Raw genomic sequence first — 25,957 nt, forward strand, 5'->3', positions numbered from 1 at the left:
GTGATAACTTTTAAAAAAAGATTAAGAAAAATGATTTCACCCTGGCTGGTGTAGTTCAGTGGACTGAGTGCAGGCTGTGAACCAAAGGGTCGCTGGTTCGATTCCCAATCAGGGCACATGCCTGGGTTGCGGGCCAGGTCCCAATTGGGGCCATGTGAGAGGCAACCATACACTGATGTTTCTCTCCTTCTCTTTTTCCCTCCCTTCCCATCTCTCTAAAAATAAATAAATAAAAACCTTAAAAAAAAAAAGAAAAATGATTTCAAGAAGGGCAATCCATAAATGAATTACCTCAAACAAAGGAGCTTCAAGTAAACATAAATTTGATATTCCTAGTTTTACCAAATATTTCAAATTTAACAAAGTTCTTTCTTAAAGAGAGAACTATACTTTGATCAAAGTTCTAAAAGTTCCTGTGCAATCAGACTCACAAGAAATTATTACTGTTTTTCTGATAAAGTTTTTACTTCAGTAATTAAAATACCACAGGTTGAGTACCGAATGCAGAATGTGAGGCAGTTTTTCTTTTCACACGAAACTGAAAACCATAAGTCCAATGCTGACATTACCCATCACAGACAAAAAGCCGAGAAGCAATTGTATCAAACTTTTATTTCAAGATTAAAGTGAAGCTATCTCTCAAACCATAATGATTCTGTTTGCCCATGAGTCTTGACAAATTTAAACACAGCCATAAAAAAAGCTAACCTGGACCTGGCTGGCGTAGCTCAGTGGATTGAGCGCGGGCTGGGAACCAAAGTGTCCCAGGTTCGATCCCCAGCCAGGGTACATTCCTGGGTTGCAGGCTAGAACCCCCAGCAACCCAGGAACACCCACATTGATGTTTCTCTCTCTCTCTCTCCCCCCCTCCCTCCGTTCCCTCTCTAAAGATAAATAAATAAAAAAAAAAAAAAAAAAAAAAGCTAACCTATGTTATTTTAAGAGCTGTACTGTTTTTAAGAGGCGAATCTGTTTCCTTATATCTTTAACTTAATCTCTGATTAGAAATATTATAGGATAAAAATAAAATAGAGGCAATTATTTTCACTTAAATCACCCTGACTACGGGGTTGGCCAAAAAGTCTGTTTAGTTTTCTTCATAAAATGAAAGACACATTTTCTTTCTTTTTTTTTTTTTTAAAGATTTTATTTATTTATTTTTAGAGAGGGAAGGGAGGGAGGGAGAGAGAGAGAGAGAGAGAGGGAGAGAGAGAGAGACATCAATGTGCGGTTGCTGGCAGTTCTGGCCTGCAACCCAGGAATGTACCGTGGCTGGGAATCGAACCTGGGACACTTTGGTTCCCAGCCCGCGCTCAATCCACTGAGCTATGCCAGCCAGGGCGAAAGACACATTTTCCATTCTCACCAATAACTATTGATTTGGACATTTTGAGTATGTTGGCTATCTCCTGCTATTGGCTTCTAGTGGGCTGAGGCCAGGGATGCTGCTAAACAGCTTCCAATGCGTAAGACAGCCCCAGAGCAAAGAATTACTTGGCTAAAATTTCAACAGAACCAAGAAAATTTGCAAACAAATCTTGACACGTTCAATCAGTCACAGTACCTTCTCCACATACTGTACAAATCCTTTTTTTTTTTTTCTGTGCTTCAGTTGCATTTTTACCTTTCCTGAAATAATAAAGTATAATATGCCTAAAATATTACATATTTTCTTCCCTCTTCAATAGTAAAATGGCTGCACAAAAACTCACCAATTTTGATAAATTTTTTTTACCAATGCACATATGACAACTGTCACAATATACTCTAACAAAATTGTTTCAAATGAAGTTAAAGACAACTAAACACTATTAGAGCCATCATAAGGAAAAAAAAACCACACCAAACTTTTTGGCCAACAAAATACTTATTACACTCTATTTCATGTTGAATATTAGTATTGCTCCTCAGCTAAATATGAACATTTGCTTTATATCAATCAATATTTATCTGTCAATAAATCTTAGAATTCACTTAAACTTGCTCATTGTTAATTTGTTGCAGGCTTCCAAACCCATTCAATAACTTGATTGTTTCTTTTTTAACTCTCTTTTGTTCTTTACTAATACAATTAAGCATGCTTAGGAAACAGTTTATCCCAAACACCAACTTCACTTACATTATCATGTTTAAAAAAACACAACATCTTCAATTCCCGGAAGACCCTTTTGCAAGAGACCAGATTCTGGAAGACGTTGGGCATCTTTTTGAGTGCTACTCTCTTTCCATCTCTTGGATCTGTTACTGACCTAAAGAAGCAGTATTTGGGGGAGAGGAAAAAAAGAGAGAAATCAATTCCAAACTTTGTTCGTTAAATGTTTCAGAGCATGACAAACTCAATAGTAAGCACCCCCAATAAAGCTTAAGATGTCAGTGAGAAAGGAGACTTAAAAAAGTACACATCTATAATCAAAGGGAATGTTTAGCCACACAAGTCATTTGCCATGCTTTTTAAAAAATTTTAATCCCTGTCCACACTTCTATAAACAGCTGCTCTTTCTGAGAGGTTACTTAGCAATACACCTGGAGTAGGAGGACTATTAGTGGCAAAGCCATTTTAAAGATGGGAGGGAAAAAGTATAGAGCACTAACGTGACTCAGGTCAAATTAGTTTTATATGCTTTATTTTCAGAACCAATTTCAAGATGGAAGAGATTTTCACTCAGATATCATCACATTTAGGTCAACGTAGAGAACATGGTTTAAATTTTTGGATAAGAAAATAGAAATGAACAGCTTTCAGTAGTAAGGATTGCCGTACCACCAGTAGTTGAACTGTGTCCCCTCCTAAAGTGCCAGCTTATGGCTGTAGCTTCTAGGTTATGATAACCTCCTTCCTTTTGTTTCTCAGCTCTTGGTGTGATAGCGCCACTTGTAATTACTATCTCTTTAATAGCTCAGTGTCCCTCTTCTTTCCCCTTTAGCCCTGTGACACCTGTACAATCAGTTCCCTGTATTTACTTATGTTTGAAATACAAAAGGTTTCCATTTTTCTGATTGAACCCAATTGATACATATTTAAACCAAATAGTTTTTAAAAATCAATAGAATTTACTAAATATGGCCAATTGGCCATTTGCAAATTGATTTTCCATAAATTAACATAAAAGGTTTCTTTCCCTTCCATCCATCATCTATGAATGGTTGTCCTTGTATAATTTATTCCTATCTGATTTATTTTGCTAGATTCTTGCTTATCATTTCCAGCTACCATTATCTTTTGGTTCCTATTTCAGTCATCTAATGGTTTGGCTATCTCTTCCAGATTTGTGTCATTTAAAAATGTCACCTGTATGTCAATAACACCTTTACCCAAGTTATTAATTAAAGTTTAGAATAGAACTGAGAATAGATCTCTGCAACAGATATAGCATTAGAAACTATGAGACTGGCACCCTAGCTGGTGTGGCTCAGTGGACTGAGCACTGGCCTGGGAACCAAGGGTTACCGGTTCCATTCCCAGTCAGGGCACATGCCTGGGTTGCGGGCCAGGTCCTTGGGGCGCAGGGGCAGGGGCAGGGGCAGGGGCGGGGGGGGGGGGGGGAGAGGGCGGGAGATGCAAGAAGCAATCACACACTGATGTTTCTCTCCCTCTCTCTCTCCTTCCGTTCCCCTCTCTCTAAAGGTAAATGAATAAAATCTTAAAAGAAAAAAAAAAAAAAGAAACCATGAGACTGGCATCCAGTCATTAATCTTGGGTATGGTTATTAAATTAATTATTTAATTAACCATAGTCACTCCATTTATTTCTCTAGCTTGTATACAAGGAAATCAGACATTCATCAAGTTACCTTCCTGAAAATAAAGCATTCCTATTATCTACTGATCTAAAAACCATACCAAACTTCTTTATGAATACCATGACTTCTTTATAAATTCGTATTAGTGATCACTACTTCCTTTTTTAAGTGCTTATGAAACTCTTAAATGGTGAGTTCTAGTATTTTTAAATAGCAATGAAGACTTTTCTTTCTTCCATTGATTGAAAATTTGGGCCCTGGCTGGCATAGCTCAGTGGACTGAGCACGGGCTGCGAACCAAAGTGTCGCAGGTTTGATTCCCAGTCAGGGTACATTCCTGGGTTGCAGGCCATGACCTCCAGCAACTGCATATTGATGTTTCTCTCTCTTTCCCTCCCTTCCCTCTCTAAAAATAAATAAATAAAATCTTAAAAAAAAAGAGAAAATTTGGTAAAACAGTGAAGTATTATTATTTTTAACTCTTCAATAGTTTGAAATGTAATTCAACTAGGCTAAAAAACCTAGGCTAACATTCTTGACAGTTACTTAAAAAATAACCCACATCCACAACACTGCTTAAAATCCTATAATCTAGAACAAATAGGAAGGAGACTATAATATTTAATTCAGAATACTAAAAATATTTTTCTCTGTTTAAATACACCACTTCTGTAGCTAGAAACTAGAAAAGAAAAATGTCAATAAAATAGCAAGGAAGAAAAATATTGGATCACACATTGCATTTAATTCTTAGTATCTCAAACCTTCTTTACTCTAGGAAAATTAGCATTTCTTTGTCTTTCATGACACTCCATTTTTGAAGAGTAAAGGCTAGTTATTTTGTAGAGTTCCTTAATTTGGGTTTGTCTGGTGTTTTCGCATGATTAAATTCAGGTCATGTGTTTTTAACAGGAGTAACACAGAAGTGGTATCCTGTAGTGCATCACATTAGGAACCATATGATGTCCATTTTCTACATTATTGGTGATAATTTTGGTCACTTGGATGAAGTGTCTGCCAGGTTTCTCCACAGAAAAGTTAATATTTTTTTCCCTTTGTTAACTATGTAAATATTCTTTTCCTCATCAAACTTTGACCTATTCTTTGGCATCCATTGATGTTTTTTGCCTGAATCAATGATTACTGTAATGATGGCAAAATGGTATTTTAATAATTTTAATACCAGCACAATATAGTTTTTAAAAATGAATTAAGTTGCCCAGCCTGTGAAATAAAAGGTCACTGGTTCGATTCCCAACCAGGGCACAGGCCTAGGTTGCAGGCCAGGTCCCCAGTAAGGGGCATGTGAGAGGCAACCACACATTGATGTTTCTCTCCTCCTTTTTCTCCGTCCCTTCCCCTCTCTCTAAAAATAAACAAAATCTTTAACACAATAAAAAAAGAATAAGTTGATTTAACCCAGTGCCCTTTCCAAAAGCCTCATACAGCAATACTTCTTCCCAACTTCTGACTTTTTACTGGTCTTGACCCTACCTTAGTGGAAAACTGCTCTCTCAAGGTCAGTACTGCACCTTGTTGTTTTAAGGTAAAATTCACGAAGCAGCATTTTCCTTTATTACTCATGCAAAAGTCGGTCATGCCTGTGTCTGGTAACAATATAACTCTAATGAATGTGAATGGCTGTGCAGTAATTTCACGCCATATTGAGTTTGTTCTCTCTTAACCTGAGGTAACAGATGCTTTAGTTCAGCACAAATAGTACCACATCAGGTAAGTGTGGAAGCCTGTTACACAGGAATTCTTTTATTTTCTTTGTTACTGAAAGGCTCGCTGTGCTTAGCATCTCTGCTGCTGCAATACCCTGGTCATTCCAACTGCACTTGTTAATAAAGCTCCAGTTACAGAGATAAGGAACAACATTTAGGGCAACTTTCTTCATTTCAGAAAAAAAGGAGCCATCCTTCAAACTACAATCCACTTACTGGTCACTTACTTTCTCTACTAAATACTGGACGCCTTAAATAAAACAGTGCATGTGTCATTTTATCTGATTTCCTTCATGGGCATTCAAGTTATACTAAAAATATTTACTTTCTAATTTTAAATTAATGTTTAATCCTGTAAACACTTATTAAAAATAAAGTTCAAGGGTTATGAAAAAGTCTTTTCTCACATCTGCTCAGAGTGCATCAATCTTCTGTAGTGAGAATACAAATTCAACTATTTTCTGAACAGCTAGAAGAACCCACAAGCCATTCTTCAGAGGATACAGAGTCAGTCAAAAGAGTACAACAGCAAAACCAGGCCGTTTTTTAGATCTGAGGTGGTCATTTTGTTGCAGTTTTCTTAAACTCAGGAATCTGTGACCAGTGCCACAAATCTACTTATACTACTGACAAGCAGAAGGGTTGGAATGAAACAAGAGTGAAACTTACTACAGGGATACTTTCCCAGGCACTAGAACAGCAATTTTCAACTGGTGTGCTGCAAAAAAAATTTAAAACATGCAATACCTGACTCTTTAGTCAGGGACAATGACCTTTTTTCTCTTAGACTATCAAATAAAAAAATGACAACAGCCAATACAGCAATAGCCATTTTTTTTGTCAGATTGACCAAAAAATATTTTTTTGGTGCGCTGTTGAATTTTAGTAATTAGTTTATGTGTGCTCTGAGATGAAAACCGCTGCACTAGAATGTTACATCTTTAAATTAGTATAACTAGTCAGCAAGAATCTCCAAGAAATTACATGTTCCTCATTCATTTTATGTAACAAATCTTTTCTGCACATGTTTTAGCAGTTTTAAAGTTCATGCTTCAAATGAGGTTTTTAACTATTCAAAGCAAATAACTAACTTAGAATGCTTCAAGTTGGATTAAGAAATCAGGTTCTTCTAATTCTATTCACACAAAGTTGTAATCAGTACTCCTCTATTTTTTGCTTTACATACAATTGCTATGTCAACTGTACCAATACAGTACACATTTCTTTTTTTTTTAAAGATTTTATTTATTTATTTTTAGAGAGGGAGGGAGAGAGAGAGAGAGAGAGAGAGAGAGAGAGAGAGAGAAACATCAATGTACGGTTGCTGGGGGTTATGGCCTGCAACCCAGGCTGGGAATCAAACCTGGGACACTTTGGTTCCCAGCCCGCGCTCAATCCACTGAGCTACGCCAGCCAGGGCTCCAATACAGTACACGTTTCAATAACAGAACCTCCTAACTAGGTTTCTAAATATTTAGATTACTGCTTTCATATTCATTTTGAAGTTCATTTCCTTAAAAGCTATTCTTACATGTATTTAGATTAAGTCTGTTTGAGAAAACAATAGCAAATTACAAGGCCAAGTTTCTGACAACAAAGTCTAAAAAATGTATCTTATTTGTAACTTAGACCTTGTTGTATGTTCAAGGATACTATAGGATAGGGAATAAAGAATTTATTTTTATGTCTTTGGTCTTTAACCAGACCAAATTGGTCTAGACCAATTTTGGTCTAACCAGAATTTTAACAGCCTATAGTTTGTTTATACTTTGACATAACTTTACAGAGCAGTATCCTATGTAGAACTAATCTTCTAGGTGTCTCTGTCTACACCCAAAACACTTCAAAAATTCTCATCTTTCATTTCTTAATTTGTTCCATCAGTTGGGGTTTTCTGATTTTTTAAATGGTTATCCAAATTTGGTATTTGCTGAGTTAGCTCTACATATGAGAGAGTCTTTTCCTTTTCAAACTTATACTAAAAATTATCCCCAAATTTGTTTATATGAAATTACAAGGAAAAAAGACCTTTATACAATGGCTAAACCAAAGCAGTGAAATAGTTCCTTGTTTTTTTTATATCCTGCCACTGTTGATAAGAAGCAAACATCTACATTTAACTGAAAGAGTTAAATATGAACTTAAACATTCTTCAACTCTGTGTTTATTTTAAATAAGTAGAAATATCAATGATCCCAGCAGGTGAGTCAGTACTGGGCCATTGGATGCTGACAAGAGGAGGAATAAGGAACAGGCAAGCCATTCAGTATCAGGCTGTCATATTTTTTTCAAATACTTATTACTAGTGAACAAGATCTAATTTTTAAGACGTCCTCACTTCCCTACTAATGATCATTGGTTAATTTAAAATATAGGTGAAAATCATTTTATGCTAATTACTAATTGTCTTGGGAATATTTATTGTTCTTTAGACCACAAATTAATTAGTTCCCTCCTTGGTGAAGATGCCGGGAAGATAGAGACTCTTTCTCCTCTGTCACTGGCAAATGTCTCTGTGAGGAGTCTGACCTGCCTGCAGGGAAGTTGCAATACTATCTTTTCTACAGGGATTTTCACAGCCTATCTACAAGTCCAGGAAGTTTTCACCGCCCACTAGTTACAGCCCTCACCTAGAACCAGACCTATGAATGTTGTATGGGTAAGAAAACCAGTCGCAATTAGGGAAAGGTTTCTTTAAAAAGCCCCAATGGAATGTAATTCACAACTGCATCTCCTTACATTTTAACACCTTTGGCAAGAAGAGGTTACAAAGGGTAATCAAAGATAAAAACAATGTCACACAAAAATGTGCTTGCTTTTAATCCTATTGATAATTTCCTGACAGATGTGTTCTGTACGAGGAACACTGAGGAATATAAATATTTGAAAAAAATTAAAGAATGGCATTTTTTGTTAACCAAAGATACCAAAGGAAAGGAAAGTTGTTGTTTTTTTAAAAGATTTTATTTATCTATTTTTAGAGAGGGGGAGGGAGGAAGAAAAAGGAGAGAAACATCAATGTGTGGCTGCCCCTCACGTGCCCCCACACTGGGGACCTGACTCGCAACACAGGAATGTGCCCTGATTAGGAATTGAACCTGCGACCCTTTGGTTGGCAGGCCGGAGGCTCACTACATTGAGCCACACAAGCCAGGGCAGGAAAGAACAGTTTTATTCACATGGTAGGTTTTCAACAATATGGCTTTGCCAATATCAAAAATTGTAATGAATTTAGAAATGGAAAGTTCACATCATCAGAAAAAAATTATTTTTAATTGCTAAATGTTTTACTATTTAGTATTTTAGTCGGCTAAGTTCTAATATTATTAAAATATTTAGGAAATAAATACATACTGAGGAAGTAAATACTATTAGTATAACCTGGATGCTCAGAAGGTAAGATGAAATTTTAAAATTACTTAACATAAAATATAAGTCCCAATATGTTGTTAATAGCAAACTGTCTGAACATACCAACCAAAATACCAATAAAAAGTCACTTTTGAAATAAAAGGTGAAATTTAAATATGGCTTGGAATTATGATTATAAAGAAAATGTCCCTATTTTCTAGAGATGTATACTTAAACATATATAGGTGAAATGACCCTAGGTGAAAGATCTAATATTTGTTTTAAAATACTTCAATAACTATTGTTGAAACAAATAAAGCAAATTTTGATAATTATTGAATCTGGCTGGCGGGTAGAATGGGGTCTGACTATTCAAAAGTAAAAACTCAGGTTTGAAAATTTTCAAAATAAAACTGAAATGAAAAATTTTAAAGATATAAAAATACTATTTATAATAATATCAATAATACCCAATATCTGAGATTAAAGCTAACAAAAGCTATGCAAGACTTCTACACAAAAAGACTAAAAAAATACTGAGAGAAATAAAAACAAATAAATGGAGAGGCATGCCATATTCATGGATTAGAAAACTCAATATTGTAAAAATTTAGATTATCCCCGAGGTAATTTATAGATTTAATGAAATTCAAATCAAAACTCCAACAGGCTTCTTTTTGTGAAATTATGCAGATTAGTTTGAAAGTTTTTTTATAGAAATGCAAATATGCCAAGGACAGTGAAGATACTCTTGAAAAAAAAAAATAAGGTGGGAGAAACTGCTCGACCAGATATAAAAATTTATTATAAAGCTACTAATTTAGACTGTAATTTGGGTGCAACAGACCAATGAGAGAGAAATAAAACCCAGAAATAGATTCTCACCTAGAGAGGCACTTGGCTTATCATAAAGGTGTCTCTGCAGTCAGGAAGGAATACTGTGCCTTAAACTGTTGTTTCTTAGCCTCAAACCCATCTGTCTAAACAATGCTCTAAAATACTGGGGCTAACACACTGAAAACCAGTTTGGTTTTGCCAACAAGCTCCATGTTAGGCTTTGCCAACAGGGGGCTTCAGGGGTGACTGCAAGGCTTAGGAGGAAAAAGGGATTTGCTCCTTCCTACAGACTTCCTGCCTGTCTCTTGCTCTTGTGTCACTCTAGCAACACTTCATTCCCAGCAATGGCAGTGTCTTCCTGTGACAGCAGGGGAACCCAGTTATAGTTTTCCCAGCACTTGCAGAACCAGCTTCACTGCATCTTCCAGCCCAGATATCAGTACTAGTATCCTTCCTTTGGTGTCTGAATTTCTACTGCATGGGGATCCTAAATCTTAAAAATTCCAACCTCTTCCTTTTACTCCTCTAACACAGAGGTGTTACCTGCTACTTCCATGATACCTATTGTTCTTGTCTTGTCTTTTCAGACACATACAATTTTACTTATAAACAACTTTACAACTAATTAACAATTATCCCCCATATTAAACTGTTATAATTTCTTTCCTGATTGGACTCTGACAAATACAACATTCTTTTCAGTGTACAGTACTGGAACAACCGGACAGTCATATGAAAAAGCAGGCTGCACCTCCACCCCTACTTCACTCCATACACGAGATAAATACAGGTGGATTATAGCTATAAATATGAACATCAAAATCATATAGCTTTTAGAAGATAACATATAGGAGAATAATTTTATGATATGGGACAGGGAAAGGTTTCTTAAATGGACACAAGAAGTACTAACCACAATGAAAAAAACTGACATATTTGACTACCTTAAAATCAGATAATTTTTTATCTATACATTGTTAAGAGTAAAAATGTAAGTCACATAGGAGAAAAGGCTTGGAACACACTTATAAGGAACAAAGGGCTTTTATCCAGATACACACAGAAGTCCTATAAATCAATTTTTAAAAAGGGCTTGAATAGGCATTTTACAAAAAAGGATAATACAAATGGCCAACAAACATATAAAAAGGATCTTAACCTCATTAGTCATTTGGGAAATAAAATTAAAACCACAATAAGAACATATATGACCACCAGTATGGCTAATATTTAAAAGTCTGACCATACCAAATGTTTTGTGAAGATGTAATGCAATGGAAATTCTTTTTTTTTTTTTTGTGGAAATTCTTATAGATTGCTAGTAGGAATGTAAATTGCTACAATTACTTTGGAAAACAGGTTGGCTTTATATACTAAAATAAAGAATGTATACACTGTGACCTAGCAATTTGTGTGTGTATACACACACACATATATGTATACATACACACATACCCCCCTCAAATGTGCACTTCTACACATTAAAACACAAATAGCATTCATGGCAGCAATATTTGTAATATCCTTAAAACCAGAAAACAAAACAAATATCCACAAACAGTAGAATGGACAAATTGTTGTATATTCATATAATAGAATACTTTATAGCAATTAGAATGAACTATTGCTACCTGAAATAACGTAGATGAATCTCACAAATATAATTTATTATTTTACTATTTATTTTTTAAGAGAAAGGGGAAGAGAGGGACAAGGAGAGGGAGAGAAACATGGATCAGTTGCCTTCTATATGAGTCCTGACCAGGGACTGAACCCTGCAACCCTGGCACGTGGCCCGACTAGAATCGAACTGGAGACCTTTCCATTTGCTGAACGAAGCCCAACCAACTGAGCCACACCAGTTGGGGCTCATAATTATAATTTTGAACATAAGAAACCAGTCACAAATCAATAGATACTGTAATAGTTCATTTCTGTAATATTAAAAATACAAGAAAAGTTAAATTCTAATGTTTAGGGATGCATACTTTGGAGATAGAAACTATTAAGAAAGGAAGTAGTTACTATAAATGTTAAGACAGTGGTTATCTTGTTTGGGGGTGAGATAGCAATGAAGGGGAGCAGAGGGGACTTCTGGGTGCTGGTGATGTCCTGTTTCTCTAATGGACAGTGGCTACAGGGGTATGTACTTTGTGATAAATCACTGGCTGTACATTTTATTTTGTGTACATTTCTGCATGTGTTATTATATAGCTAAAAAGGTAAAGACAGAATTCCCAGTTAAATTTGAGTATAAAAAAGCATTTTAGATTGCAGTTTGTATAATTATTAATTTTTAAAGAGGGAGATTCTATTTTTTTCATAAGATATAATACATCTATTCCAGCCCAATGGATTTTTCCATATCTTTTCTTGTGCCACTGGTTCATTCTGTAAAGAGTAGTATACATATTTCTGTTTTGGTAGAATTCCAAAGGAATTTGCTTGCTTAAAAAAATAAATGTTTTCTTCATCATTACACAAGAATAAGTCATTAAGAAGCATTCCACAGGAGAGTGATGTCAGCAGAATTACAGTCCCACTCCTAATCTAATCACAATCTCCTAGCTTCTTTCATTGTAAGCAAAATGCTGAAGCAGCTACAATATATAAATGTGCTTCAGGTTTTTAATTAGTTAGCCTTTTAAAAATAACCAAAACCAAAACTATTGCAAGTACAAACAGGAGGCAGGACTTCCAGCTGTGGCAAACTGAAGAGTTCAGCGAAACTTCTTCCCCCTAAAACAACTATAAAATTGGACGGAACTGTCAAAAATAACCATTTCAGGACTTCAGAAAACAACCAAAATTAAATGACAAATTTAAAAGTATTTATTTATGAAAATCTGTGGAACTCTGGGTAAGAACAGTGGGAGTCAGTGGCATGTTGTTTGGGGCTGCTCCCCACCTACCTCCCATGCCCCCGCCCAGGCACAGTCTATGCCGTAGTTGTACCTGGACAGAGCTGGCCATGAAAACCAACCAGGGGCTTCACTGTCAAAGGCTGCTGATGTGATTTGAGGCGAAGGGCAAAAACTGCATACCCAGTGGCATTGAGAGTAAAAGCATTAAACTCGACTGGAAAAGAACAAAGAAAGCCTATAGCTCTGCTAGCCTGAGGCTGCTGTCCTAGTTGGGAAGAAGAAGGGACTAACAGAAATCAAGGAGAATAATGGTGGAAAGAAGGGGAAGGGACTAGACAAAGAACATGTATGAATGACCCACAGACATGGACAACAGTGTGGGAGTTGACTGTGGGAGTGGAGGGGGTAGATGGGGTGAGATGGGCAGAGGAGGGCAAAGGGGGAAAAACTGGGAAAACTGTAACAGAATAACAATAAAAAATGATTTAATAAAAACAGATATTTAACAAAGAGATTCTGGAAATGAGAGCCATGGAGGGGGCTAGGCAAACTACACACATCACTAGCTAACTGGAGGCTGTGTATGTGCTCGGAGTTGACAGAAGAGGGTCTAAGTTCTCCACATACCATGGCTTCCCACATGGGAAAAAAGAACTGCGAGGCTCAGCAGAAAATAAAAGCTGGGGCATGCCTGACAACTAGTTGGGCTCCCTAACACCCTTACAGATGAATCAGCAAAGGACAGACAGAAGCCTTAGTGGCTCAAGATATTTGGTTGAGTATGACCTCTAACAAATCGCAGCTGACCACTAAGCTAGGTAGACACAGGAGGACCTCAAGGAGGTGAGGCTCAAAATTTAAAATAACAATTAAAAACAAAACAACTGAGCAGAGACTTGAGTGGCTGTACCTCATAAGGGGGAAAGATTCTGCATGTCAAGTTAATTAAATATAAGCAAACATACACTATAATAGCAATAATGACAACCTTCAGGGGCAGGAGAGGGGCTAGGGAGGAGTCACATCCAAAACTGTTATCATATACCAGGGATTTTTCAACCCTTTTCTTCTTATGGTACACATAAACTAGTTACTAAAATTCTGCAACACACCAAAAAATGTGTATTTTTTTGCCTATCTGACCAAAAAATAGGCATACTGTATTTTGCAGTGCACAATGTGCACCCATGTATACCCCATGGATATCATACCCCATGGCATGTAATCACTATATTCATGCATACTGTGCACTCTTATTCTTCCCTCAAAAATCTGGGCAAAAAAGTGCACACTGTACATGGCAAAATATGCACTTTTCTTTTTATTCATTCACACTGAATGGCTATTATTGTATTAGCTATTGTCATGTTCTTATCTGACATTCTAAGGGAAAAGATATTATTGCCCCCAATTAAATAGTTGGGTATTGCATGTTTTAAAAATTCTTACGGCACACCAGTTGAAAATTGCAACATATTGCCAAATATATCCAGTTTTTAACAAAAAATTACAAGACATGTAAAGAAGGAAGAAAATGTGACCCATACTCAGGGGAGAGGGGAAAGTAGTCAACAGAAACTCCCTGAGTGGGCCCAGATGTTGTGTCCAAAAGCAGCCACTATAAACATGGTCAAGAATTCAGGAAAGTCGTGTTTAGAAAATTAAAGAAAAATATAATGACAATGACTCAACAAATGGGAATCTCAACACACCAATACACCAAAAAAAGAAAGAAAAAAAATCAAATTCTAGAGTTGAAAAACACATTATAAATAAAAAATTCACTAAATTGGCCCATAGCAGATTTGAAATACAGAAGAATCAATGAACTAGAAATTATATAATCTCTAGAACAGAGAGAAAAAAGTTGGAAGAAAAATGAACAGCACCTCAGAGATCTATGCAGTAACACTGAAGGTAACAACATACATCTAATGGTGCAACCGAATGCAGGTCTGGCTGCTTGCCTCAACAAAAGCCAAACTTGTGAAACAGGTGCTGGTGAGAAGGAAAGTTGCTTGAGAAGACTGGGGACTCTTGTCTCAAAGCCCATCTTAACATCTCAGTGAAGTCAGAGGTTTGCATAAGGAGGGAAAGGGAAAGCAGAACAAAAATATCAAGGGGAGATGATTGAAAAGTTCTCTGTGTACAGACCAGCACAGTCCATCCTAATAAGGATTGTGAAATTGTGTCAAGTGATGGTCTGATGTGCACCATCCTGGTTTTACAGTTGAAAGCCAGAAAATTTCCTAGAGCTGGGATGACTGAAGGTTGGAGTCTGTATCTTTTGAAGTTAGTTCCTATGATTCTTATAAACCATCCTGCTTACCTCCAAGCTACATATTAGTCAGAGTCAGCATTTACCAAACCAATGTCAAAAGAATGGTGGGGTGTGTTACCATTCCCCACTGTTACAAAATGACCTAAGAACCAGCAGAAAAGGTTGAGTAAAGAAACCTAAAACAAGAAATTGAATCAATAATACAAGATATTCCTTCACTGAACAGCCCAGATTCAGAGGACATCATTAGTGAATTATATCAAATGTTTAAAGAAGTACCAGTCCTTCACAAAGTTTTCCAGGAACTGAGAAAAACTTATTTTATAAGGCAAAACTCATTTTATAAGGCCAAAGTCAGATAATGACATCACAAGAGATGAAAACCACAGCTGAAAAAAACATCATATCAAATCCAACAACAAAAAAATCCAACCCCCATTCATGATTTAAATTTTTTTTTAAACTAGAAAGAGAAAGAAACTTCTTCAACCTGATGAGGAGCATCTACAAAAAACGACAGAACTTCACAATGAAAGATGAAATCACTCCACAATGAAAGATGAAATCCTTCCCCCTAAGACCAGAACAAGGCAAAGATGTCTTGCTCTAGCCATGTTTATTACATATTACTGGAGGTACTTGTCAGCCCCCTATTCTGATTTTATGCTGTATAGTTTTCCCCTTTGATACCTATAAAATTTTTCCATTTTTTCCAACTAGATCATGTATTAATCACTTATTCAAAGAAATACAGAAAATTTGTCATTTTTTAAGAAAAAAATTATTATCAGTATTTAATTCTAATTCATGTAAAAATTCCTAAAATGTATGCAATGATATATTCACTTATAACAATACAAACCATGAATCAATTTTTGGAACTGCTACTTTGTTTTATACTTATTTTTTAACTGATACTATTTGATAATTACCCCCTAATATGTCTTTCAACTTTTTCATATATAATTTATTGCCATTTTACCAAATTCTTTAAAGCAGCTACTATCAAATTTACATACCAGAATCAACTGGTGGGCTTTAGAAAAAGAAACACAAGAACCAAAACAATTCTATTTCATGAAGCTAGTAGCAGGACCTAAATTAATTTGTTTTTACAAGTTGATGACTGATTTTAACCAGTTCAAGAACTATCTCTTTAAACATAGTGCCTTTGTAACTTCAATGTACACAAGGATCCCCCAGAATTCTTAAAATCTTAAAATGTAGATTGATTGACTATATCTGGAGTGGAGAATTGAGATTCTGCATTTACACAAGCTCCCAAGTGATGCTGATCTTGCTACTGTCAAACCTGTAAGATATGATGGTACCTTACTTGATTAAATATTAAATATACTAATACAGTAAACACAGGGCTTTAATACAGTTAGCCTTCCCATTAGCTAGAGTACAATACCCCATTTATTCAAACTTCTTTTATGCTTGCCATTAAACTTTTATTGTTCACATATGCAAACATTAAGCTAAAGTATTTAATGTGTACCACTGTAAGCATATATTTATTCTTATATAATCTATAGTTAAAATACAGTTAACATACAGATGCTCCTTAATTTACAGTGGGGTTATGTCCTGATTAATACCATAGAGTATAAGTTGTTTACCCTTGTGATCTCATGCCTGACTGGGAACTGTGGCTTACCGTCTTTACCCAGTATCATGGAAAAGATCAAAATTCAAAATTTGAAGTTTGGTTTTTGCTGAATGCACAATGCTTTTTCACCATTTTAAAGTTGATAAATTGTTAAGTCAAACCATCATAAATTGGATCCTGTCTGTACTATATTTTTCAAAAAAATAATTATTATTTTAGAGAGAGGGGAAAGGAAGGAGAAAGAGGGAGAGAAACATCAATGTGTGGTTGTCTGTTGCACGTCCCCTACTGAGGACCTGGCTTGCAACCCAGGCACATGCCCTAGACTGGGAATCAAACTAGTGACCCTTTGGTTTGCAGGCCCACACTCAATCCACTGGGTTACACCAGACAGGAATGTACTTTACTTTTAATTTAAAGTTTGAATGCTTCCTATATTCAATTATGCTGTTGTATTCTTTAGATTTTCTACGTATGTAACTATCATTTACATTGTGATAATTTAATTTCCTTCTTGCATATACCTGTACCTCATTGAATTTTAAAAAAACATTGATACATTGGCTGACATTCAATAACAGACAGCATTGTTTTATTTCTTAAAATGAAAGATGTCTCTCCTTTTCCATTTTGGTTAACATTTACTTTTAGTTACAAACATATAGAGAAAACCTATTTCTTTATACTTTTCAAAGTTTTAGAAATAGGTGTTGATTTTTAGAATATTTTAAAATATTTTGGGAATATTATGATTTCCACTAAATTTTCTTTTTTAATTTGTCAGGTTATAAATCCTTCAAAGCAAGGACTCTACTATTAAGTATCTTTGTATCTTCCCAGAGCCTAGAACAATACAGTCCATATCCTATGTCAACAAACATGGTCTAATTAATTTTACTATTTCTGCCAGTAATGGAATAGATTATGGCAACAGCTTTCATTACACAAAAGCAATCTTTAATTTCTATACTAAATCTCACTTGGTCATGGTGAATATATTTTTAATTGTTAAATACCTTTTAATATGCACTTTATATATACTTTTAAGTTAGAGGGTTTTTTTTTCCATCTATGTTTATCAACAAGATTAGCTTTCATTTCCATGTCCTGGTCTTATCAGTCACTGTATCTGTCTGCCTCACAAAATAAACTGGAAGTGTTTAGTAGCTATTTATAGGATACAGATATTACATATTAAAAAATATTCACCAGTGATTCTGGCAGATTTTGTCCTGTTTTCTTTTGCAACTGATTTATTCAAAGTATCTAGTCGGGTAGTAGTCTACATTTTTATTCTCAAGTTTCCATTTTAGTAGTTCTCATCTTAATTTTGTCTACCATATAACTCTGCCATTAGGTACTTCTGAAATACATAGATTTTTTCTTATTGAAATAGACATGTACAGTTGAACAAAACCCGAAAGTTTAACTTTGCCAGCCTTGTAAGATGAATAATTACTGATGGAGGTTTTTATGTCTTTCAAGTAGTATAACTTTTTGTAGTACGTGTTTCCCTTTCTCATCTGTTTTGCTACTCAAATCTATCTTATTGCACCATAATCTGAGGATGATGTATGTAAAATGTATGCTGGAAATATTTACTAAGAAACTGTGTGTATTCAAATCTGTGATTTAAAGTAAAGCACATATGCTTACTATTTATATTTTATTTTCTCAGAAATTTATCTTATTATACCACTGAGAGCAATAAATATTTTGATTATTTGAACTGAAATTTTCGTAATGAGTTATTTATTGTCTCCTACTTGAGTATTCTGGTATCTGGCTCTTGCATTTATCAGTTTTCCCATGGTTTCCTGTTACATAATCTGAAACACATATGCTGGCATATAAGAAGCATGGTGTACAACACATATCCCAATATTACAAAGGAAGTTTTAGGATAAATGCTTTATGTATATTCATTACGTATGAAATGAAATAATTTTGAAAAGGCAACATATTAGAAAATACTATTTTGTTCATATACAATAGATAAAGCACTGTATATCAGAATTTAGTTGAGGATAAGAAGTTCTGAATATGCAAAAATATTCTAAAAACTAAAAATTTTAAGAAGTCAATCTTGTTTGAAATATGTTTTCAATAAAATAGGTACAGTGAGGTACACAAATCATTATTCTATGTACTTCACATAGGTCCTTAAACAATAATCCACATACTTTAAATATAGGGTAAGTTTTAGAAAGCATTAATTTTGGGAAAAATGCAATGACAAATATTATAATTTACTCTACCCCTGCTCCTAAATAAATATTTTATTTATTTATTTTTAGAGAGAGGGGAAGGGAGGGAAAAAGAGAGAGAGACATCGATGTGTGGTCGCCTGTTGCATGCTACCTACTGGGCACCTGGCCCCCAACCCAGGCAGGTGCTCTGACTGGGAATCAAATTGGCGACCCTTTGGTTCGCAGACCGGCACTCAATCCACTGAGCCACACCAGCCAGGGCTCTACCCCTAATTTTTAATCGTGGCAAATAGAGCAATAAAGAAAATGAAATAAATTACCCACAACAAGAACATCAAACATTGCAAACAATAATTTTTTTTCACATGTTGGTGTTCAATCCCAGGGCTGCACGCAGTCTTGGCTCTGGGCACTGAAGCCTGCTAGCTAGCATGACACAGGGAGCAAAATGGCTCTAAATGAGCAGGGTGATCATAATTAGCTAAGGTCTACCCCAGACCCACCTGTGGAAATGGGGGTGGGCTCAAATGTTGCTAGTAAGAGATAATAAGGGCTTTCTTCTCTAGCAGATCTATGGGTAAATCACCAGGTCTTCTTCATGGCTCAATTAACAAGGGGTAGGGGGGGGATTGGGCTCCCCAAACACCTGGCAGGGGTGTATCTGTTGACTGAGACTTTACTTTTTCCCAAATCCATTTTTCACCAACAAATGACATCTGTAACCCTTTGAAGAGTAATGCATGTTTTCTCCCACTTGAAAAGACAGCTGGAGGGAAGATGAAAACACCATCCCAGGTTTAGACCCGAAGCATACCAATCTTTGTATAAAACAACAGTTTATATTACCAATTTAAATATATGTATAGATTAATATAATATGTAGATTATACAATTAAAAACTAGAAAATCTTGGGTAAAGAGGGATGCATTTGCTTCAGACACAGCTCATTAGCCATGTTAGAGAAGCCACCTGTTACTCCACAGCTAGAATTTCAGGTGTGTATTACATGGTAGGAGGATTTTCAATTCTCCTCTGAGCTATAAATTTGAAAGACAGCATTGGGTGAAAGGAGGTCTGTTTCCTTTCCCTTCAAGCTAAGACAGAAAACCTTGAACCCAGAAGAAGATTCAAGGCAGCAATCAGGGACATCATGCAGAGCATAGCTGAATGCAGGAAAATGGTCTGCTGCCTGGCATTTTACTGTGGAAACATCTAACAAAACCACCTGAAGGACTCAAGAGAGCAGGCTGATGTCCTGGGGCTGGGTGGGGTTTGAGGGGGTGGAGAGATTTGAAGAAAAGGGAAAAAAAGACAGAATTCAGGGACACAGACAACAGTGTAGTGACTGCAGGGAGTGGAAGTGGATGTGGAAGAGGGTATAGGGGGAATAAATGGTAATGGAAAAAATACATTAAAAATGTTTTTAAAAGACCACCTGAAGAATGGAAGGCTACTAAGTCAAGTGGAATTAAAGTGGGATTCAATGGTGCAATAGTTTTTAGTAGTCAGAGTTCAGAGAAGGTAGCCATAAGAAAGCCATAAAATGGATTTAGAACTAGGGCAGCTTCAGTTTGTTCTTAAGTAGTTTCTTTGTTACTTATATCCAAATACCATCCCAGGGAAAAAGCAGGGCTTTCCTGAACCTACGGGGTTCCATGTAAAAAGATTTCGAGACTGTTATCTCCTACTGCAAATTATTTCCACATGGCTCCTGAGTCTCTCCTTGAGAGCCTTGGCTTTGCTTGTTGTCAGTTTCACTTTAGGAGGGATGAAACTAACCATCAGAGTCATGAGGATAAGAAATGTCAATTTTGCCACCCCCCAAAAAAGTCTATCTGAAAACTACCACTTGGAACATTAATAAAAGATAACTAAAACCCAGCCCTTCTTCCACTGACTGTCCCCACTTTGATAAAGGAAAGATGACTGTTCATGGATAGCAATTTGTTTTGGGGTTACACGAACCCACAAGAGAAACAAACCAGTAAAGTAAGACACTCCAAGGTCTAACTGAGAAGAGGCATAGAAAAAGCAGCCATACAACTATTCTATGACTGTATCTCAAAATCACTTAATCCTCTTGGAGAACTATAGTAGTTTTGGTGAACAATATAATAAAGAGAACAACAGGAATAATGAGGGAAAAACTGGGAATACTGTAATGAATAATCAATAAAATGTACATTAAAAAATGAATAAAGGGAACATCAGGCAGGAAGCATATTCATCATTAGTCCTGACCAGTGTGGCTCAGTTGGTTGGGAGCTGTCTCACAAAGTGAAAAGTCACTGGTTCGATTCCAGGTCAGAGCACATGCTTGGGTTGCATGTAGGTTTGGTCTCTGGTCAGGGTGTGTACAAGAGGCAACCCATCAATTGTTTCTCTCACATCGATATTTCCCCCTCCCTTCCCCTCTTCTAAAAAAATAAAATCTTAAAAAAAAAATCATCATTAGACGAAGGATTGAAAAGGAATTCTGAAGTGTTCACTTATTAAGTAGTAACTACAACCAATAATAAAATTAGAATGTGACTATACAAAATGACAAATGTATGAATCAAAAAATTAGCAAGAAAAATGGTCAAAATAAATTCTTCAAAAAGTTTATAACTATTTCTCTTGAAACTTTAGTTGACCTACAAATTTGCTAAGTTTAAGAAGATACTAGATTTTTGCCTATTTTCAAAAGTATTTATTCAGAATTTGGTTTCAAAAGTTCACCACTAACATATTAATTTGCCGCCACTGTGATAATCAGATAAAATTTAAAATCTAAGCGTATTTCCAAATCCATTATCTCATTTGTAAATACACATGAAAAATTCCCTTAATTAAATCTATAGGACTTTAAATATGTAGTGACTATCTGAAGCAGCTCTCCTTGAACTGTTTTTAATATATGGCTGAATACAAACAACTTTTAAAGAAAATTTTTCACATTACAAAAGTTGCAAAGTTCAGAAAACTGAGAGCAGAAAGATTTTAACTCATAGTAAAAAGGCATGCAATGCATAATCTCAATGGTGGCTGATTTACTAAACTCCTGTACTTCCAGAGTGGCCTACAGGACTCACTAAGGTGCTCTCACACAACATTCATAGTGTGCGTGTTGCAAGAAACAGGGTAGGAATCACATATATAAAGCTTCTGTTCACATCACATTTAGGACAAAATGGCGACTTCTAAGCTTCCTTATGTTAGACCAAGAACTAGAAGTGCTATTCTCTTTTCAAATGACTGTTCTTAAGCATGGGGCTTAAAAGTCCTCTAAAGAGTTAGCTTTAGCACATAATGAAGGTAGAATAAATTTATGTAACATTAGAAATGCTCTACTACTTTGCTTTGCAAAATCAAAGCCTTTTTAAATATCAAAATCATACCAAAGGTTAAAAAAGATATGGAAAACAGATCCTTAATGATCCAAGATACACAAGTATAAATCTAATAAAGGATGAAGATAGATAGGTACATAATAGATGGATACAGATGTATAAAAATGTAAAATTTTACTGAAAACACAAAAGATAACTTGAATTAAAAAAGTAAACCACATTCCTGAAATAGAAGAGTGTGGCAGATTGTATTTTCCAAAAATGGCCACAATAATATTACCAGTCCCACATGCTCTTCAAACCCTGTCATTCCCCTCACAGAGAGATGGGTCCTACTTTGTTTCCTGCCCTTGAATCTGGGGCATGGCTGTGACTAATAGTATTATTCAAATGCTGAAACTCCCAAACATAAGCCAATCAAATAAAATCTCTCTCAACATTTGGAACTGAACTAACCTGTAAGAAATCAGGCTCTCCTGCAGCCACCATGCTGAAGTGACCACATAGTGATAGAGATGGCTGAAGAGCCCCAGCTGTTCCAGCCCCAGTTGTTTGAATCCTCCCAGTGCAGGTACAATTTATGTAAGAAAGCCATCAGATAACTCCAGCCTTCAGCCTTGGAGCTGTCCAGACTCACACCAAATAGAGCAGAAAGGATCTCCAAAGAGCCCTTACTAGACTGCAGAATCACAAGTTCATTTTTAGCCCTAAATTTTCAGGTGGCATTACACAGCCATAATTAAGTGGAAAAATATAATTAGAATATAAACTATTGATTCATCTATAAATTTAACAAAATTACAATGAACACTCCAAGACTTGAGAAAATCTGACACAATGATTCTTTGGTAGATTGAAGATGGTCATAAATTCTTGAACACTAGCTCATGCCCTCCTGCCATTGACAGTTGGGTCTATGTCCTCCCCACAAAGCCTCCATTAAGGTTTATGATTGTGACCAAGAGAACAGGCAAAAATGACACTGCACCAGTTTCCAGTCCCAGTTCTTTAGAATCAGGCAGATTTTACTTCTTGTCTTGGGACAACTGCTCAAAAAGTCCCAAGTCACCATGGACGAAGTCAAACTACTTTTTTCGAAACACCACACAGAGAGGCCCTAAGACCACATGGAGAAGTAGAGTGCCCAAATGATTCTAGCTTCCAAGTCCCCTCTAAAGTTGCGTGACATGTGAATGAGCTTTACTGGACCCTTCAAACTAGAATAACTCCCAGGTGAATACCACCATATGGATCCTTATTAACGTGTAAGAGCAACCCCAGTCAAGTATGCTTCAATACTCAGCCCCCAGGTTATGAACAAATAAAATAATTGTGTTTTAAGTCACTAAGTTTAGAGTGGTTATGTAGCAGTAGGTAATTGAAACAGGTTCTAAGACTTATCTGAAATAATACATATTGATAGAGAATAAAATGATCAAATTAAAAGATACTTTGATGTCCAGATTTAAAATGTAATAAGCTACAAAAGTTACAATATTATTATATGGTATTAGAGCAGACATACATATCATTTTTAAAAAATAGAAAATTCTGAAACAGACCCAATTAGGTAAAAATTTTAGAGAATAATAAATGTATTTCAAATCAATAGAGAAAGAATATATTATGCAATAAATGTGCTGGAACAACTAATTAATTAAAGGGAGAGTTGCATCTTTACCTTATATATTATGCCAAAACAAACAAAAAATAGACTGTATATTTGAAAATAGAATATAAAGCCATAAAACCACTAGAGAAAATGAATAAAATCACTAAAGATGAATATTTACATACTATTCAAATGGGCAAGACCTTTCCAAGTATAATAAAAAGCTAAAGTCATAAAAGTCTAAGATTTAACTATGTAAGAATTATAAGCACTATAAAAAAGAAAACCAGAAAAACATTTTAAAATGATAAATAATACCCTTCATATACAAAAAATTTTATAAGTTGATAAGAAAAACAAACAGCTCAATTTAAAGGATGGGCAAAGGGCATAAACAGGTAGTTCTCAGAAAATATATATATGGTCAATAATTAAGAGAAAATTACCTGCTTTAAAAAAGAGTAAACAGTACTGATAGGAGGAAAATAACTGAATCCAGACTCTCTACAACATTCATAATATCCAGGATATAATCCGAATTGCCTGTCATGTGAAGAACCAAGACAATAGGACACATGCTCCAAAGAAAATAAAATCCTTTCAAGTTTGACTTGAGATAAAACAGATGTTTAACACAAAGATAGGGATTTTCAAATGGCTGTTATTATGATCATCAGCAAAGTAAGCAAAAGAATGTTTTTAATGATTAAAAATTTCATCAGAAAAATAAGAAATCTCAGTAAAAGATAAAAACAAAACACCAAAGGAAACCCTAGAGTTGAACAGTTCATTTTCTGAAATAAAAAACTTCACTGAATGAACCTAACAGCCAATTGGAAAAGGCAGAGGAAAAAGTATGTGACTATGAAGATAGGTCAACAGAAATGATCTAAGATGACGACAAAGACAAAAAATATTTTTAAAGATTTTATTTATTTATTTTTAGACAGAGGGGAAGGGTAGGAGTAAGTGAGGAAGAGAAACATCAATGTATGGTTGCCTCTTGCACACCCCACACTGGGGACCAGGCCTGCAACCCAGGCATGTGCCCTGATGGGGAATTGAACTGGCGACCCTTTGCTTTGCAGGCTGGCACTCAATCCACTGAGCCACACCAGCCAGGTCAGAAAAAATATTTTTAAATTAAAGAACAGTCTCTGGAACCTGTATGATTAGGTCAAATACTTCAACACATTTATAGTTGGAATGCCACAAAGCAGTAAAAAAATGGAACAGAAAAAATATTTGAAGAAATAATGGTTACTATTTCTCCAAATTAGAAGAAAGCATCTTATTCAAACATTAAGTGCAGATATTGAAGGCAGCAACAGACAAACAATGTTGTATAGAGGGTAACAAACCAACTAATTCACAAACCACTTCTCATGGGTAACATGGAGGGCCAAAGAGAGCAGAGTAACATCTTTGAGGTGTCTTTTAAAGAAAAAAATGATAACCCTAACCCTCCATATATTCAGTCAAAATATCTTTCCAAGAATAAAGGCAAGATAGAGATATTTGTGGATTAAAAAAAAATTAATTGGCAACAGACCTAAATACAAGAAATGCTCAAGTTCTTTAGGCATGAAGGAATTGATACTCGGTAAGACTTGGACCTTTAAAAAGATAATAAAGGACACGAAAATGATAAACACCTAGTTAATGCAAAAGCTTTTTGTCTTGTTTGCCTTTGCCTCTTAATTCTTTACAAACCATAAAATAGTTAAAAGAAAAACTTATACCATTGTTTTCTGGGGTTCACAATACACTATATATAACAACTACATTATAAAGGATGAGATGATTTGGGAATAATGTTACAAGATATCAATATTTTATGAGAAGTACTACAGTATTAATTACATGTGAGCTGTGAGCAGTGTATATTAGGGATAATGCAAAAAGTATGGCTCAAAAGCCAAAAGGAAAATTGAAATCAAATTTTAAAAGTATAGTTCATATAATCCAAAAGCAAGGCAGGTAGGCAAAAGGAATATAAAAACAAAAAACAGAAGATGGTAGAAAAGAAAATGGTAAACCCAAAACTGACTATATCACTAATTATGTTAAACATTAATGAACTAAAAATTCCAATAAAAATGCAGAGATTGTCAGAACGGATAATAAAACAATACCAAATTTTATGCTATCTATAAGAGACATGGTTTAAACATAAAGACAGATAGGTTGAAACTAAATGAATGAAAAAGTATGTATACCATGTAGACAGTAAGCATTAGAAGTCTGGAATGGTTATATTAGTATTAGATAAAATAGGTTTTAAGACAAACTTTATATATTATATAGAGACATTTTATATGTATGAAAGAACAATTCATCAGGAAGACAGCAGTCATCAGTGTGCACGTGCCCGGTAACAGCTTCAA

At 35.4% G+C, this 25,957-nt stretch overlaps 1 protein-coding gene across 2 annotated transcripts in view; it reads right to left on the reverse strand.

Moving 5' to 3' along the window:
- Positions 1-25,957, reverse strand: part of NLK (nemo like kinase) — a 152,775-nt gene that overhangs the window by 67,760 nt on the left and 59,058 nt on the right. For both annotated transcript variants that reach the window (XM_028519105.2, XM_028519104.2), the window contains exon 2: positions 2,120-2,249. In XM_028519105.2, coding sequence (XP_028374906.1) covers positions 2,120-2,249 — 130 coding nt within the window. The remainder of the gene's footprint in view (positions 1-2,119; positions 2,250-25,957) is intronic.

The sequence above is a fragment of the Phyllostomus discolor genome, chromosome 8 (genome assembly GCF_004126475.2).
Source record: "Phyllostomus discolor isolate MPI-MPIP mPhyDis1 chromosome 8, mPhyDis1.pri.v3, whole genome shotgun sequence".
In the NCBI taxonomy this organism is placed as follows: Eukaryota; Metazoa; Chordata; class Mammalia; order Chiroptera; family Phyllostomidae; genus Phyllostomus; species Phyllostomus discolor.